The sequence below is a fragment of the Pongo abelii genome, chromosome 15, assembly GCF_028885655.2.
Source record: "Pongo abelii isolate AG06213 chromosome 15, NHGRI_mPonAbe1-v2.0_pri, whole genome shotgun sequence".
Lineage (NCBI taxonomy): Eukaryota > Metazoa > Chordata > Mammalia > Primates > Hominidae > Pongo > Pongo abelii.
Window position 1 is genome coordinate 76595074 of NC_072000.2, and position 18922 is coordinate 76613995.

General features: G+C 42.1%; 1 protein-coding gene across 6 annotated transcripts in view; it reads left to right on the plus strand.

Moving 5' to 3' along the window:
• RGS6 (regulator of G protein signaling 6) overlaps positions 1 to 18922 on the plus strand; it is a 641289-nt gene that overhangs the window by 408498 nt on the left and 213869 nt on the right. For all 6 annotated transcript variants that reach the window (XM_054529656.2, XM_054529657.2, XM_054529659.2 and 3 more), the window contains 1 exon segment: positions 13206 to 13305. In XM_054529656.2, the coding sequence (XP_054385631.2) occupies positions 13206 to 13305 (100 nt within the window).

Sequence of the window (18922 nt, forward strand, 5' to 3'; positions counted from 1 at the left end):
GGAAAGGGAAATGAACATTATTGGGGAGTGAGTAACTGTGTGGCAGGCACTGCCCTGAGAGATTTTGCCTGCATGCTCACTTAAATTTTAGAAATAGGACTAGCTTTAAAAAAATAAAAAATAAATTTGAGAAATAAACTATTATCCTTTAGAATTGATAAAAAGTAGTTCATGGATATTAGAGATATTTTGGTAAATATCACTATAAAGCATAAAGAAAAGAATAAAAAGTACCCATTTGCTATGATCAGAATGTTGTGTCCCACCAAAATTCATATGTTGAAACCCAGCCCCCAAGGTGATAATGTTAAGGGGTGGGGCCCTTGGAGGTAATTAGGTCATTAGTGTTCTGCCTCCATGAATGAGATTAGGTTTGAGGAAGCCTGTTTGGCTCTGCTGGCTTATCAGGACACATGGAAAGTGCCATTTATGAAAGTAGAACAAGCCCTCACCAGACACCAAATCTGTCAGTGACTTGATCTTGGACTTTACAGCCTCCCAAACTGTGAGTAATAAATTTCTATTGTTTATAAGTTACCCAGGCAAAGATATTTTGCTATAGTAGTCCAAAAGAACTAAAGAACTAAAATGCCATTGTACCTTAGCCCATTCCATTGAATCCTTTGGTGGCTGGATTGAAGAGCTGGGCAGTGGAGAGACCAGCCAATTTAGAAAGACCAGGGGGTACCTGGTCATGCTTCCTTCTATGTAAAGAGTGGGAAGTGGGGCAATGCAGAGGACATTTTTTGGTGCAGGAACACCATGAGGGGAAGGACTCCAAGTCTTCAGATGAGATGATGGTCTCTGGGCAGTCAGTTACAGAGCAGGAACAGCACTCTGGTGTCGCTTGGAAAGGCACTCCTGAAAGCAGCAGAGCCTGAGCTGGTATGTTCGGAGGCAGCATTAAAAATCAGCAGGAAAGGCATGAGAAATGAAACTAAAAAAGGGATCTTTGCTGCTGGGTCTCAGGCAACACAAGGAAGGGGGTTGTCCTGGGACCCCCTGTGAGGTTCTAGGACCTCAGGTGCTGTTGGGATCAGGCAGGAATTTCCTGAAGTCAGCCTTGTGGTTGCACCTCCTTCTATGCGGCCCTCCTGGGGACTGTTCTTCTTTTTCAGACTCATTTAAAATCCTGAAGGGGCCCCTGTGCTATAAGAAAGCACCAAGGGAAGGGCCCTGCCTTTCCAGTTTCCCAGCACCTAGCAGGCAGTGCATGCTCAAATATAATTTATATTTGGAATGAGTGATGATTCTCCTCTGCTTCCCCTTTGGGACTGACCTTGATGCTCATTTCTACCTGATTTTGCTTATAAATTGTGAGGAGAGTTCTCTACACTACAATTTATCTCAGTATCCCTCCCAAACTGGTGGCTCTCATGTGCTCACTGGAGCAGTTTGGGACATCAAACATGAAGGATGACATAGTGAAAGAAGAAAACACCTGGGGAAGAGAATGGCACTATCTGGAGCAGGGAGCCTGCCATCTAAGGAAATGGTAAAAAGAAGGAGGCTCCTTAGGGCAGGTTTCAAGGGGCCAGAGGAAGCCCCAAATGCATAGAATCACAGCCAGGTGCTCAGGAGGGGCAGCAGAAGCAGCTCTCAGGAGGAAGGGTAGTGGTCATCGTGCAAGGCAGACAAGGGCCCTAGGGTGCAGGCAGGCTGGGAAGATCTCCAGAGAATGAGGTGGGCCATGTGGGGGCACCACTTTGACCTGTAGACAAAGTGAAGGGAGAGGGGAGGGTCTGGTGATGACAGCCTCAGATGCACACTCTTTAAGACTTCTCAAGGCTTTCCAGTTTTTGCAGCTGCTGAGGAAACTTCATTCTCACCCTTCTTGTTCCATCTGAAAATGCACTTCTCTCCAGAGCTCTGGGAGACTGTGAAAGGCTCTCTCATTGCCCTGAAATATTTTTTTAAGGAATGAGTATGATGTTTTCTATTCTCTACTTCTGTCCCATGCAGACCAGATGTAGAGGACCAGGGGTGCTTCAGAGATGAGAACTGTCTCTTCCCTCCAGAAAGTTATGTTCCAGAGGGAAAGAAGCAGAACTTCAGTAACAGAGAAAATGAAATTGGTCCTAAGTAGGGGTATGTGGCTCTTGTGATTGGAGCAGAGGGAGAAAGACTTGATTCAGGTTCTTGCCTCACAGCCTTGGAATAGGAAAAGGGAATAAAAAATATAGAACATGGGTATTAGTTCATTCTCGCACTACTATAAAGACATACCTGAGAATGTAATTTATAAAGAAAAGAGGTTTAATTGACTCGCAGTTCCACAGGCTGTACAGGAAGCATGGCTGAGGAGGCCTCAGGAAACTTACAGTCATAGCGGAAGGCAAAGAGGACGAAGTCATGTCTTACATGTCTGCAGAAGGAGGAAAAGAGCACAAAGATGGAAGTGCTACACACTTTTAAACAACCAGATTTCATGAAAACTCACTCACTTTCATGAGAACAGCAAAGGGGAGGTCTGCCTTCATGATTCACTCACCTCCCACCAGGCCCCTCCTCCAACACTGGGGATTACAATTCAGCATGAGATTTGGGTGGGGACACAGGGCCAAACCATAATAACATGCGTAATACGTATGGATGCAGGTACTGGAATATCAAGTTTCCTGGAGGAAGTAGCTTTTGAGCAGGGCCTAGAAGCATGCCAAGGATTTGGATGTGTTTGTTGTGGGTGGATGAAGTCTATGACCAGCAAGCAGACTCAGGAGAGTTTTGCAGATAAGTGTGTCCAGAAGCAAAACGGGCTGGGAGGAGTGGTGGTGCTGGAAAGGTGGTGGATGCTGAATGATGGAGGACCTTGAATTCCATAGTAGGGAACTTGGCATTTATTTCATAGCTGTAGGAAGTCATAGCAGTTTTTTCACCAAAGAGATAATTTACATCAATTATTCCAAGCCCTCAGATTCACTCCAGTTGCTAGTTCAGTTGTTTGGTTCAAGGAAAGGTCAGAAAGGAAATGAACCAGAAAGGATGAGTGATCTTAGAGTCCAGGGTGTCCTTGGGGTCAGAGGGAGGACAAGGCCTTATGTTCCCTGCTCTTTTCCAGGAGGAAGAAATTGTAGTAATATTCCAGGACACTGGATGGACCTGTTTTTCTTTGGAAACAAGGTTATTGACCTCTCTGCAGCAGTAAGAGAAAAATGATATATATGTTAGAACTTGAATATTTTTGTAGAAAACGTTAAAGGCCTTATGTTCAAATGTGCAGCATTTCACAGTGCTGGTTGAATTATTTGGGCTAGGTTGCCACATGATATTCCATGTGCAATTCTCCTTGGTAGGCTGGGTTAAAAAATGTGGCTAGGTAAAATGTGAGATGAGAAATAAAAAAGGATCTTTGTTTTTTCATGCTTGTGATACTTAAATAGGCTACTGTGACCCAATTAAGAAGCTCCCAGAGGCCAGGTGTGGTGGCTTATGCCTGTAACCCCAGCACTTTGGGAGGCTGAGGCAGGCAGATCACTTTAGGTCAGGAGTTTGAGACCAGCCTGACCAACATGGCGAAACTCCATATCTCCCAAAAATACAAAATTTAGTCGGGCATGGTGGCACACACCTGTAATCCCAGCTACTTGGAAAGCTATGGCAGGAGAATCGCTTGAACCCAGGAGGTTGCAGTGAGCCAAGATCAGGCCACTGCACTTCAGCTTGGGTGACACAGTGAGACTGAGACTCTGTCTTAAAAAAAAAATTATCCAGGCGTAGTGGTGGGTGCCTGTAATCCCAGCTACTTGGGATGCTGAGGTGGGAGAATTGCTTGTACTTGGGAGGTGAAAGTTGCAGTGAGCTGAGGTCAGGCCACTGCACTCCAGCCTGGGCAACAGAGGCTTTGTCTCAAAAAAAAAAAAAAAGTTCCCAGAAATAACCTCTAAGCCACCCATCTAATTGGTCCCAGAGAGATCCAAAAAATGCAGCATTGGAAATGGCATGGAGGCAATGACTTAGGGTTTATAGACAGGCATCTTCCCTGTCGTCATCCCTGACATCTTCCCCAAGTGGGCTGCCACAGGTCCTAGGTGATGATTGGTTTGGCCATGAAGCTGTTCAGAGGGACAGAGAGCTGCAGAGTTTGGGGAAATCCATCCCCTGCTTGCCCAGAAGGAGAAGATGCGTACTAATCTGTTTTGGAAACAATGTGGAATACTGATTAGCCAAATATTAGCTAGTGGGTGGGGATCACTGTGTGTATTCGTTTTCTACTGCTGCTATAAAAAATTACCATACACTTAATGGTTTAGAACAACATAAGTCCATTATGTTACAGTTCTGAAGGTCAGGAATCTGAAAAGATCTCACTGGGCTAAAATCAAGGTGCTAGCAGCACTGTGTTTCTTTCTGGAGGCTCTAAGGGATAATCTGTTTTCTTGCCTTTTCCAGCTTCCAGGAGCTGCCTGCATTCCTTGGCTTGTGGCCCCTTCCTCTATCTTCAAAATCAGTAAAGTCCCATCTATCTGACCCCTTTTCCATCATCACATCTGTCTCTAACCAACTATAGCTGGGAAAGGTCTTCTGCTTTCAAGGACTTATGTGATTCACTGAGCATACCTGGATAACCAAGGTCATCTCCCATCTTAAGATCCTTAGCCTTAATCACATCTACAAAGTCCCTTTTGCCATATGAAGTCACATATTCACAGATTCCAGGGATTAGGACATGGATCTCTTTTGGGGGAACATTTTTCTGCCTTCTATAGTGTGTATTAAACTTTGATGCTTATGGCATGGCCCTGTTTTCTGTATCTTCTTCCACTCAGCTAAAGCCTTAGGTGAGCCGGGGCCTCCCTGGCAGCTGCCCTGGCCAGCTGATGTGGTGATCCATGGAGCCAGCTCTGGTTCATGCCAATAATCTCATTTATCCAACAGTCTCACTTGGCCTTGAACAATTTACCCTTCCCAAATATCAGCATGTTTTTCTGTAAAGGAGGGATGGTTCCCAACAAGAAGAGGTTGACACGCTCAAATTCAGGTAATTTGAGGAGATTAGAATAAAAGGATTTTAGGTCTTCTGCAGTTGCTAGAATATTTCATTGGCCAGTATCTATTGTCCTCATCTGCACTGTTGCTGGCCATCTGCAGTCAGAGATTCCTCAGTCCAGGGCCTGACCAAAAGGACTTGCTCCACTTACATTGCAAAGCAAACAACAGATTCTTAAACAAGAAAGATGATGCCTTCTAAGGCTTGACTATTCCAGCCAAGCTCAGGGGAAAGACATTTTCCCTAAAGTATCAACAAGCCATTTGATTTCAGACTTAGAAGGTCATTCTCCCATTAAATGAAAGAAAATGAAATGTTTTCCATAAAAGTAATTTATGAAGCACTCCATATGGCAATATTAAAACTGTAAAAGTAAGCCTCCAGGGGACAAAACAAATAATGCTGTGTCATCCATCTGCCCTGGTACTGTCCCTGGGTAATGTCAGCCACAGTACATTGGGGAACTGGCTCCCCACTCAACTGGTACTTGGATGCCTTTGGAGCTTTTCCTTGAACATTGTTGCTAAGGTTCATGAAATCTTCAGATTTTTGTTATGGAACCCATTTCCAAAGCAAAATGATCTTAAGTGTAAATACTAAATTTACTGTAAATTGCAGACATCACTACCTCCAAGACCCTTTTAATATATTGAGTCCCACTGAATGCTGGAATCCAAGATAAAGTTCTTTAAGAATATAGCACTCATGTGATTCATTTATTCATTCATTCATTGATATAGTCATTCAAGAAATATTTACTGAGTACCTATTAGGATTCAGTGGTGAGCAAACCACTCTAACGGGTGATACAAATGCAAATTAGAGCGATCGTTGATATGGAGAAAAGATAGAGGGTTTAATAAGAGCTTATAACAGGATAAGCACTGGGACACCATGGACAGATTTTAGGTAGGGGAGTTAAATGATCATATTTTCCCTTTTAAGAGTATCATATAGGCTGCAGTGTGGAAAACAGATCAGAGAGGCTTCAGGGCCTGCCCAACCATCCTTTATGAGTGTTCTTTAACGCAAGGTCTTGTGGCAGACAGTGTTAAATGGTTAACCCCATTTCCATTCTCCTTTTGCCCTGCTTCCATGTGGTATAGAGGCTGGAAAAGTTAAATACCTTCTTCCCACCTCCTGTGCAGCTCAATGTAGTTGTGTGACCCTGCTCTGGCCTGAGACTTGAGCAGCGATCTGTTGAGGTCTTCTGGGAAGGAATATGCTTTTCCTGATAAAAGGAATGAGTGCAGCTGTTCCCCCTCCCCCTCCTTCCCACCTTTCACAGAGAAGGGATGACTAGAGCTGGGCAGCCTTTAGGCAACCACAAGGGAAAGACCAAGATGTTGGTGTTCGTAGCATAGAGCCTCTGCAGCAATGTCAGCACCACCCACATACGGACTGCTTGTTATGTGGAAAATATCAGCCCCCATCTTTGGAGGTTGGATTTTTTGTTGTGGTTACTTTCCATGAAAAGCATTCTAAACAGATACAATGATTCAAACATAGGCTTAGCTGAAAACAAATTAATAGGCATTTTGATCATTGTCATAGTTAGCAGGTGGAATCCTCAAATTCCCCTTGTGCCATTGAAATTGCAGCCTTTGAATGGGATGATAAAAGAGGGAAGGAAAGAAGAAGGGAGCCGTGATGGTTTTCTTCCATGGGCCTATGGTGGCATTCCTCAGTGTTTCACTTCCAACCTCCTTGGAACCCATGCTTAGCTCTTCAGCCTCCAACACAGCCTTAACTGTAAGCCTAGATCCCTGAGTCACTCTGAAATGTATTAGTCCATGAGGAAGGAGAACAGGTTCTGTCTTCTACCTGTTTTCATAACAGTAGAAGTGAACACAGTGCATGGCACTTGGTAGGTGCTCAGTGAATGTCCACTAAGCCAGTATGTACACACAAATACATGCAAAAGTTGAAAATAGCAATGCATTGTGTCTTTAAAAATAAAAAAGAGAAATAGCCTGATCTTTTGGAACACATATGGGGCAGAGCCTGCTCAATGAAGCATGCACATTTTGGATTAAGAAATATGATTATCATTTGTCAGCTCTGATTTCTGCCTCTGGGCTGATAAGATGGTGTCTGAGGAGTCCTTTTCACTCCTTCACAGTCACCAAAACAGAGGGGGTCTTTGCTGAAAGGTAGACTCCGACGTGACACTCATTAGTAGCTAGAAACAGGCAACTGATTGCAAAGTCAAGATGAAGCACTTCAGTAAAAAGAACCTTCATGCTTGAGGCATACTCTTTGCTTCTTTGTCGAAGTTGTGGTAGATTTTTTTTTAAAAAATCACAAGATAGTTTGTTATACTTTCAGTTTTTAACATCTCCACTGGGGAAAAATTGAAGGAGCTAAGTAAATTAGCTCATTGGATCATGAATTTATAGAAAAAAAACTAATATTGCCTTTTGTCGTTTCTGTTAGGAGTGTCACGGGTCAAAGCAGAGACAAGAGGCATGGGCTGATGGAGAAGGAGCAGTGTGAGGGCCTCTCCGGGTCATTTCTCTGTCTGGCTTCTGGTGCTATCTGCCCAACACAGTTTCTGAAAACATTAGAAACTCCCCAGTTTTGCCCAACATGCTTCCCCTACCTTGCACCTGTTAGTGCAGAGACATGTTCTGTGAGGATCCACCTGGTAAGACAGACAACATGGAGAGGAAGAGCTCAGAGACCTGGCTTCATGTCCTGCCCTTTCCTTGCAGACAGAGTTTTACTTTGTGAAGTCTCCAGTTTCAGAATGAGAAACCTCAGTTTAGCAACCAGGCCTATCACTGTAGGGATGAGTAAAGTGAAGTCCAGATAGGTGAAGCAACTTGTCCCAGGTCAACACAGCACATCAGAGAAGCTGAGGCCAGCCAGTCTCCTGGGTTCTCTCCCGTGTTCTTACTACTGCCCCTCTGCCGCTTCCGTTTGTAAAGAGAGGATTGCTTCTCCTCACTCCTCTCGCACACTCTTGGGGCTATTTCAGTGAATTGTGTCTACCTTTTTATATTTCTCATTTAAAAGAAAACCCACTTTATGGCATAATGGTTCCACTTCCAACAGTGTCCTGCTGTTTGGAAGAATGTTTTACCTGCCTGTCAGTGCTGAGCTTTGAGCTCCTTGAAGAAGGATATTCCTGTGGCTGTGGCCCATCCAGGCGGAACCAGCCTAGCTGGCCAAGTGGTTTCTCTGCATTGTTTGGCTGTCAGATAAGGGCCACCTGCTTATTGATTGGCACAGTGATGCTTAAGTCCAAACATCCTCCCTAATGACACAGAACTTCATATTAAAGGATGTCAGGGAATTGATTTTGCTCTTCTTTAGGAACAAAAGGTGTCAGAAGTTAGAAGGAACTGAACAGTCAGGAAAACGTAAGTCTCTATACCTTCCCATCTCCCCATCCCTGACCGAGAAGCCATGATCGGCCAGTGGAAGATAAATCTAACCAATCCCGTGGGACAAAGGGAGAGAGCCCTGCACAGCAAGACAGCAGCAGTCACTGGGCAGAAATAAATCATGAGATGGTTGAGAATCTGATTATCTGGATCAATTTCTCTGCATCCTCCTCTGCCCTTTTAGGTCTGCACTAAACTTTCCCTTCGATGCAAATGGTATTAAGTGCCTTGTGTCTGAAAATGTTGTTGGCAGGCTTTGGTTGAGAACACAAAGATGAATCTTCGTTCCCTTGTCTATGAAATGGGGATATAATAATCTGCCTCCTGTGAGAATTCAATAATTTTATAAGATAAAGCTCTTAGAGCAGTGCCTGGCCCAGAGTGGATACTCAACTAATGTTAACTAAGAAAATGAAAATGAAAACCCAGGAATAGTCTCTGCCTGCAAAAAGTTTTGAATCTAAGGAGGGAGATGAGACGCTGTGTATATATGCCTCTGTTCTGTATTTTTAATCAACTACTAAGGCCATAGAGAACAAAGAGTTACCCTTTTTGTAAGGTAAAATAAATTATACTCATTGTCCAGCAAGGAAGAAATGAATTGAAAATACTAGAGGCAGAAAAGTTCGGAGTTTGGAGACTACCAGGTGGCACTGAGACTAAAAGCTTTATTTGCCATGTTCAGCTCAAGATTTAATGTGTTGTATAGTGTAAGGGGCCAACTCCAGGCTCCGCTAGAACTCACTCTGGGATCCACAGCAAACAAAGCACTAACCTTGGCATATGGCGCTGCGAGAAGTAAGTTTCCTAGGATCAGCCAGGCTCTGGGCCACTCACTAGGTTCATGCCTCTGAACATTACCTCCCAGGAACTGCCCCCATTGCTGAACCTAATATGCTACTCAGAGAAGGGTTGTAACCAAGGTTTTCTAAAAGTCTGAGAAATAGAAGATGAACTTTAGATTTGATAAACAGGGCTGTACATTGGAGTCAGGTAGAGGTGAGTAGGAATCCTGGACTTGCCACTTACTAGCTATTTGACCTTGGATAAATTGCTTAACCTTTCTGAGCCTCAATTTCAATATCTTTATTAAATTACTTTTATGACCTGGAAATCAACTAAATAATTTATTTAAAATACTTAGGACAGTATTGATCATGAAATAGATGTTCTGAAAATACTTGTAATGATTTTGATCAGTTCCTGAGAGCCCATTTGTAATTTTCATTGGGTCTGTACTCTTGGGACTTCTCCAGAAACCATGACAAGGAATTTCAGAGAGTATTACCCGATATTGTAGTGGACTGTGCTCAAGAATCAAATACAACAATGTCAAAAATTTGTCTGACACAACAAAGGAATGGACTACCTGAAATAGTATATATAGTCCCTAAGAGTTTTAAAATAGGTGGTGGATGGTAATAAATTGAATGTCTGCATTCTTAGAAAGGGTGATTCAGAGATACCCCAATTCCAAGATTCACTGACTCTGAATGTCAAGTATTTTTTGTGGCTTCAGAAATTTCTGATAAATGCATTTTTTCAGAGCCTTGTTGTATCATAACTTTGCTGTAGAGCAAACCACTTCAAACTTAGTGATCTATAAAAATAAACATTTATGGCTGGGCGCAGTGGCTCACGTCTGTAATCCCAGCACTTTGGGAGGCCGAGGCGGGCGGATCACAAGGTCAGGAGATCGAGACCATCCTGGCTAACACGGTGAAACCCCATCTCTACTAAAAATACAAAAAATTAGCCAGGCATGGTGGCAGGCACCTGTAGTCCCGGCTACTCGGGTAGCTGAGGCAGGAGAATGGCATGAACCTGGGAGGTGGAGCTTGCAGTGAGCCGAGATTGCGCCACTGCACTCCAGCCTGGGCGAAGAGTGAGACTCGGTCTCAAAAAATATATATAAATAAAAAATAAATAAACATTTATTTCTTGCTCATGAGTCTATAGGCCAGCTGAGGTTTGGCTGATCTAGCAATGGGTTCAGTACCATTTGTTCCAGATGTCTCTCATCTTCCTTGAAGTAACAACTATCTGAGGCGTGTTCTTCTCATGGTAAGAGGGCAAGAGAAGAGAGTAACTGCAGCCATGCAGGTACATAGCAAGTCCCGGTTCATATCACATTCAATAACACCCCAGTAGCCAGGCAAATCATATGGCCAAACCCGAAAGGGAAAAGGTAGACACTGCTCACTATGAGGCCAAGGCAAGGATTCAGGTGTATATTAATACCATGGGGGAGTCAGGAATTGGGGAGCAATAATTCCTTCTTCCACACCTGTGATGTTGCAGACTATTGCTGGAGTGTAGTCTTCTTTCTGTTAGTTGAGGGGATTGTTCTTTTGATCTAGCTGTAACCCCTGATGAGTGATGTACCTCTTAGTACATTGTGGGCCAACATAAGGAGATAGGACCTCTTTAGTAAATGAGCCTTCTAAGATTCAGTCATGTGGTGAAATAACTAAACTGAGTAGAGGAAAAAGAAGTCACAGAACCAATCCTTCAAATCCAGCCCACAGCAGCAGAGGTGTAAATCATTACTGTCTAATGTCTACTCAGGGGTCTACCTGAATTGCATTGTTGGTTTCCTTCCAATTCTCAATGATTTTCTGGCCATTTTCATAGAAACCATCAATGTAACTGATACTTCTGGTTTCAAATAATATGCTAGATCAAAAACATAAATTACCTTGAAAATGACCATTTTTCTAGCTCTCCTTGGCTATCAATAAATAATACTCAAATTGCTCTAAATTGTTGGATTGAGTTTAGGAGACAAAGGCCAGCAGTAACTGAGATTATTAACATGAATTGGGATAAAACTTCCTCTTCAGTTTTCATCTAACAGAATGCAGGTCTTCAGAGAACGACTCTCTTTTCTAGCATAACACTCATCTACCTCCTGAAGTGCTGGGAGCTTAGAATTCTTTCTCACTCTCAGTCCTTCTTAGAGAAACCCAGAAGAGTCAGTGAGAATGGTTTCCCTGTTTGGCTGATTTTCTGGGAGGCAGAATGGCTCAGGGGTTAGATGCCATTCTGGGATCTATGGCTGGATTCAAACTTGGCTGCACACCTGGGTAGCTGTGTGACCCTGTGAAGGTTGCAAAGGTTGCTTAACCTCTGCAGTTGTCACTGATGTTGATCACAGATCTTCAGTTCCCCTTTCCTCCTGGCACCCATAGGATTGAGTCCCTGACTCCTTTGTGGTTGGGTGGTGCTATGTGACCAGTTCTGGCCAAGGATTGTGAGCAAACATGTTCTATGTAACTTCTGGATTACACTATTTAATACCCAGTGAGAGACTCTCCAGAATTCTCTCTTGTGCCCCTGGCACATTGACCAGCAACATGCAAGGTGATGTAACTCCAGTGAGTAGAGTTTCCTTGTTGACCTGCACTAGACATGTAGCATGACAGAGAAATAACCTTTGTGCTAAGCCACTGACATTTGGGGGGTTATTTGCTGCCATAACTTAAGCCACCCTACCCTGATTGATGCACCTCACTAAATCTTTGTTTATTTATATGAAAAAATGTAGATAATAGTAGAATCTATTTCATCAAGTAATTATGAGGACTAAACAGGATAATGTGTGTATAATACTTAGAGTAGTACCTAGCACATAAATTTTTAATATATTTTGGCTATTTATGATGATGATGATGTTATGCCATGCCCTAACTTTGCCTCTAACAAGTTATCTATTTCTATCAAACAAGTTATTAGTCATGTGTCTTCGAGAAAATCACTTATCATCAAGTTGCAATAGTAGTATGTTACAATAAATGAGCTGTAAGACTAATTTCTAGTCTTATGATATGAGCCTCTATTAAGAACTCACTCAGAGACTCCATCCTGGTGTTTCAAAGATATCTCTATTTGTTAGGAAAATAAAACGTGATAATACTAAACATTATTTTCTCCCCTTCAGTTGCTCTCCCTTCCCCAAACAAATGTATCCTTATTACAGATGTATCCTTATTACAGAATTCTTTCTGTATCCTATACTGAAGATTTCTGCTCAGGAAATTACTCTGGCTCGTAAATTATTAGCTACAAATTGGTTTTCCGGTTTAGGCACCTACACCCTCATCAGTCCATCCTCATTCTCTGTTCTGTTTTCACCAGTAGGATGTCATAGTCCACTATGATCTTTTCTCCTGATAGCATGGCTTATAGAAAGGAGAAGTTCCTGTCCTTGACCACCTTAGTCCAGGCTAAAATAGCTATCCACATACCACCACTCATGACCACTGAGACCTGTTTTCCAACTTCTTCAGATCAGAGCTTTCCATGTCTTGTTTTTCTCTCATGTGACTCTAGATGTATCCTTCTCTAGTCCCAAAGGTAGCCCTGTCTGCAATTCCCAATAGCAGCATATTAATCTGTGTTAACATATTATATTGAACCATAAGAAATTGCCTTTGTGGAAGGGGTGGGGGTTGAATATAGAAATTTCATATGGTTCAACCTATATGTAAACCCAATTTGGAAAAGAAGGAGACTGTGATCACATATCTATCAAATTACATGTTGGATCCCATCAAGAATCCTAATGTATTTCTTCCTCCAAACCTTGTTGAACTGGGATCTTGTTCCAGGACATGACTTATGCTCTATATATAACCTTCAGACCTCCCTATACCCAGCACTTGGTAGATAGCAGATACTGATGCTGTATTTATTGACCAACTAGATGGGAGCTTTTTGTGATATCTATTGTTGACATCCATGTTTACACATTTGGGCTGTTTAAAAAGGTACCATTTATAATTACATTATGGGAGAAAATAACACTTCTTTTCTTTAACCTCTTTCAGATTGAAGACATCATTACAAAGATGCAAGATGACAAGACAGGGGGTGTGCCCATCAGAACAGTCAAGAGCTTTCTCTCCAAAATCCCCAGTGTCGTCACAGGTAACACCCTCCTTGCAAGGTGTTGGTAACAATCAGAACTACCAAAGAGTTATAAGTCTAGATTGCGGCCTGAGGGGTGTCTGAAGATCTGTGAATAGTAAAAATGAAACATTCAGTGTGTTTCTTGACTCCGGTCCCATCCTAGTCTCAGTTTCTAGGAAGAAGCTACTTGTTGCCCATCATTAAGAATGACCCTACCATGACCAGCCCTTCAACTGCATGTTGATTGAGGCCTCTGGGAATAAATAAACCCATTAATAAAGTGGCCCATCAGCAACTTTGCCTGTGGGATATACACAAGCACAGAAATATTAAAGAAATTAAGTTTAAACAGGTTTTTAAGAAAGTGTTATATTCAAATTCTACGAAATGCTTTTATTTTCAGTTTTTTAACTCACTGTACTTGAACTCCTGAAAGAGAGGTTTTAAAATATTTTTCTTCATTCCTTATATTGTGTTTTGTGTGCTCATCTTTCTTTTAAAATTTTTTATTGTGAAATATATTAAAACACATAGGTAGTTCAAAAATAATAAAACACATTACATGTACCTACCATCCTGCCTTATAAAGAATGTTATTATTAATACCTTAGAGCCCCCTTGGGTACCTACTGTATTGCATCCACTTCCCTAAACCCTATCTGCTTGTATACTAATCAATTCATTGTTTTTCTTCATAGTTTTACTACCTAGGTATGTATCTTTTGCTATCCAAACAAGTAAGCAAATAAGATAACATTTTAGATGATTCTCTTAATCTGCCTATATGCTTTTCAAAATTTAGGAACCAAAGGACTTAGTTTTCACTATATACCTTTTAGAATGGCTAAAAATAAAAATATTGACAGTACCAAGTGGTGGTGAGGATGTGAAGCAACTGGAACTCTCACATATTGGTGATAGGAATGGAAAATTGTGCAGCTACTTTGGGAACTGGTTTGGCAGTTTCTTACACAGTTAAACAATGCTTACCATATGAACCAGCAATCCCACTCCTGGGTATTCACCCAAGAGCAATGAAAACTTGTGTTTATACAAAAACTTGTATGTAAGGGTTTATAGCAACTTTTTTTGAAGTATACTGAAGAATATAGCAACTTTATTCATCATCTCCAAAGACTGGAAACAACCCAAATGTCCTTCAGTGAACGGGTAAATGGATAAACAAACTGTAGCCTCCCCATAATCAGCAACAAAAACCAGGGAACTATTGATACTGGCAGCAACTTGGATTAATCTCTAGGTCATTTTTCTGAGTGAAAGAAGCAGTCTCAAAGGTTACATGCTATGTGGTTTCATGTATACAACATTCTATACATCATAAAACCGTAATGATAAAGATTAGATCAGTGGTTTCCAGCAACTGGCAGTTGCAGGGCGAGTGTGACTGCAAAGGACAGCAGGAGGGAGTTTTATGAGATGATGATGATGAACAGATGAACAGTTCTGTATACTGATTGTGATGATGGTAACATGACTCTATATATAGGCCAAAATTCATGGAACAGGCCGGGTATGATGGCTCATGCCTGTAATCCCAGCACTTTAGGAGGCTGAGGTAGGGGGATCACCTGAGGTCAGGGGATTGAGACCACCTTGGCCAACATGGCAAAACCCCATCTTTACTAAAAAATACAAAAATTAGCTGGGTGTAGTGGTGTGTGCCTGTAGTCCCAGCTACTTGGGAGGCTGAGGCAGGAGAATCACTTGAACCTGGGAGGTAGAGGTTGCAGTGAGCTGAGATCCCGCCACTGCACTCCAGCCTGGGTAACAGAGCGAGACTCTGTCTCAACAACAACAACAAAATTCATGGAACAGCACACACACACACACACACACACAGACACACACGCACAGAGTCAATATTACTGTATATTAACTTAAAAAATAAATAGACCCAGTGGAAGTAAGTATCCCAGCTCATTATCGAGACTGTCACTGTTTGAACTCAGGTACTGTCTTACTCAGCTCAGGCTGCTAGAACAAAGCACCCTACACTGGGTGGCTTATAAAGAACAGAAATTTATGTCTCACAGTTCTGGAGGCTGGAAGTCTGAGATCAGGTACCATCATAGGTTCTGGTAAGAGCCCATTCCAGGTTGTAGACTGCTGACTTCTTGTTGTATCCTTGTTTGGTGGAAAGAAAGCTAGATAGGGGGCCGGGCGCTGTGACTCACGCCTATAATCCCAGCACTTTGGGAGGCTGAGGTGGGTGGATCACCTGAGGTCAGGAGTTTGAGAGCAGCCTGGCCAACATGGCAAAACCCTGTCTCTACTAAAAATACAAAAAAAAAAAAAAAAAATAGCTGGGTGTGGTGGCACATGCCTGTAGTCCCAGCTACTTGGGAGGCTGAGGCAGGAAAATCACTTGAACTGTGGAGGTTGCAGTGAGCAGGGGTCAAGCCACTGCACTCCAGCATGGGCGACAGTGAGACTCCATCTCAAAAAAAAAAAACTAAGTTAAATAGCTCTCTGGCCTCTCTGTAAAGGGTAATAATTACATTTGTGAGGGGCACTCCTTCATAAATTCCCCCAAAGGCCTCCTAATGCCATCATGTTGGGGATTAGAGTTCAACATATGAATTTGGAGGAGACACATTCAGTCCAAAATAGAGCCCAGATAGATTTGGGTAATGAAGGATACTTGTATTGTTAGTGTTCTCTAATTTTAAAATTTATGTAAATGAAATTTTACTATATATATTATTCATGTATAATATATAGTATAATATAGACTATGTATGTAATTTTACTATATTATTTTTCACATTCCTGGATTTTGTTCAATAACGTTTAAGATTTTTGTATCTATTTCACAGGCCACATTGATCTGTTGTTTTTCTTACCATTGTTGCTGGTTTGGGTATCAAATTTATGCTAGCGTCATAAATGAGCCACGAAGTATCTCTCTTTTGTCGATGTCCTGCTTTTCTTTGAAAAATAATGTCCCTTTAGTCCAGACTTTAAGTATGTAATTTCAATTATTTTTTATTTCTAAAATTTCCTCTGGTTCTTTTGTTTTTTTAGATGGAGTCTCGCTCTTGTCACCCAGGCTGGAGTGCAGTGGCATGATCTCAGCTCACTGAAATCTCCACCTCCTGGTTTCAAGCGATTCTCCTGTCTCAGCCTCCTGAGTAGCTGAGATTACAGGTATCCGCCACCACACCTGGCTAATTTTTTGTATTTTTAGTAGAGACGGGGTTTCACCGTGTTGCCCAGGCTGGTCTCGAACTCCTGACCTTAGGTGATACGCCTGCCTTGGCCTCCCAAAGTGCTCCGGTTCTTTTTACGATATACTTGGTCATTCATTTTTTTTAATTTATTCATTTAGATATTTATTGAGTGTTCACTATTTTCTAAGCATTGTTAAGGACTTGAGATTCAGAAGTAAATGAAACAGATAAAAAGTTCTACCCTCATGGAATTTGTATTCTAGTAGAGGAGGAAATAAGTAAGGAAAACTTGCAGAATTTTAGGTAGTGATAAAGGCCAAGGAGAAAAATAAAATACACAAAAGGATGGGAAGTGTTGGGGTGTTGCAATTTTGGAATAGGTGCTAAAGAAAGAGCTCCTTGAGAAGATGACATTTGAGTAAAGACAGAAGGGAGATGAGGGATTGAATCATATGGATATTGAGGGAAAGAGCATTCCAGACAGCCAGAGCTCAGTGCCCAAGGCAGGAGAGTTCCTGGAACATTGAGGATCTGTGAGGAGGAGCCAGGGCAGCTATAGTAGAGTCAAGAAAATAAGGAGAGTGGGGATGAAGCCATATGAGAATGGTGAGCTTGATCACTTAGCCTCTTTTCACTGCAGGATTTTGCACATGGCCTGACATGCTCTGACTTACCTTTCAATGAGATCACTCTATTATATTCAGAATTCCCTGGGGGATTGAGGGTTTAGGTGCCAGATAGGAGGCTATTATTAAAATGGTGCCTCAGACTAGGTGATATGGTTCCACTCTGTGTCCCTACCCAAATCGCATCTCAAATTATAATCCCCACATGGCAAGGGAGGGACCTGGTGATAGGTGATTAGATCATGAGGGAGGTTCTCCCGTGCTGTTCTCATAATAGTGAGTGAGTTCTCACAAGATCTGGTGGTTTAAAAGTGTGGCACTTCCCCTTGCTCTCTCTCTCTCCTGCCGCCATGTAAGACATGCCTTGTTTCCTCTTTACCTTCTGCCGGGATTGTAAGTTTCCTGAGGCCTCCCCAGCCATGTAATTGAATGTGAGTCAATTAAGCTTCTTTCTTTTATAAATTATCCAGTCTCAGATCGTTCTTTATAACAGTGTGAAAATGGACTAATACACTAAGCTATCAGCACTGGAGATGTGTGAAGTAGTCAGATTCGGATTCAAGTCTGAAGGTAGATGATATGGTTTGGCTGAGTCCGCACCCAAATCTCATCTTGAATTGTATAATGGTTCCCATAATTCCCACATATCATGGAAGAGACCCTGTGGGAGGTAACTGAATCATGGGGGCAGTTACCTCTATGCTGTTCTCATGATAGTGAGTGAGTTCTAATGAGATCTGATGATTTCATAAGGGGCTTTCCCCTGTCTTCACTCTGCACTTCTCCTTGCTACTTCCATGTGAAGACGATGTATTTGCTTCACTTTCTGCCATGATTGTAAGTTTCCTCAGCCATGCTGAACTGTGAGTCAATTGAACATCTGTCCTTTATAAATTACCCAATCTTGGGTATGTCTTTATTAGCAGCATGAGAATGGACTAATACAGTAAATTGTTATTAGATAGTGGGGCACTGCTGTAAAGATACTTGAAAATGTGGAAGCAGCCAGGCATGGTGGGTCATGCCTGTAATCCCAGCACTTTGGGAGGCCATGGCAGGTGGATCATTTGAGGTCAAGAGTTCAAGACCAGCCTGGCCAACATGGTGAAACCCCATCTCTACTAAAAGTACAAAAATTAGCTCGGTGGTAGTGGCACGCACCTGTAATTCCAGCTACTTGGGAGGCTGAGGCAGGAGAATCGCTTGAGCTCAGGCAGCAGAGGTTGTGGTGAGCTGAGATCACACCACTGCATTCCAGTCTGTGAGACCCTGCCTCAGAAAAAAAAAAAATGTGGAAGTGACTTTGGAACATGGGTTACAGGCAGAGGTAGGAACAGTTTGAAGGGCTCAGAAGAAGACAAGAATATATGGGAAAGTTTGGAACTTCTAGAGACTTGGAGGGCTTAGAAGACAGGAAGATGTGGGAAAGTTTAGAACTTTCTAGAGACTTGTTGAATGACTTTGACCAAAATACTGATAGTGATATGGACAATAAAGTCCAGGCTGAGGTAGTCTCAGATGGAGATGAGAAACTTGTTAGGAACTGGAGCAAAGATAACCCTCATTATGCTATAGCAAAGTCTGGTGGCATTTTGGCCCTGTCTTAGAGATTTGTGAAACTTTGAACTTGAGAGAGATGATTTAGGATATCTGGCAGAAAAACATTTCTTTTTTTTTTTTTTAATTATACTTTAAGTTTTAGGGTACATGTGCACAATGTGCAGGTTAGTTACATATGTATACATGTGCCATGCTGGTGTGCTGCACCCATTAACTCATCATTTAGCATTAGGTATATCTCCTAATGCTATCCCTCCC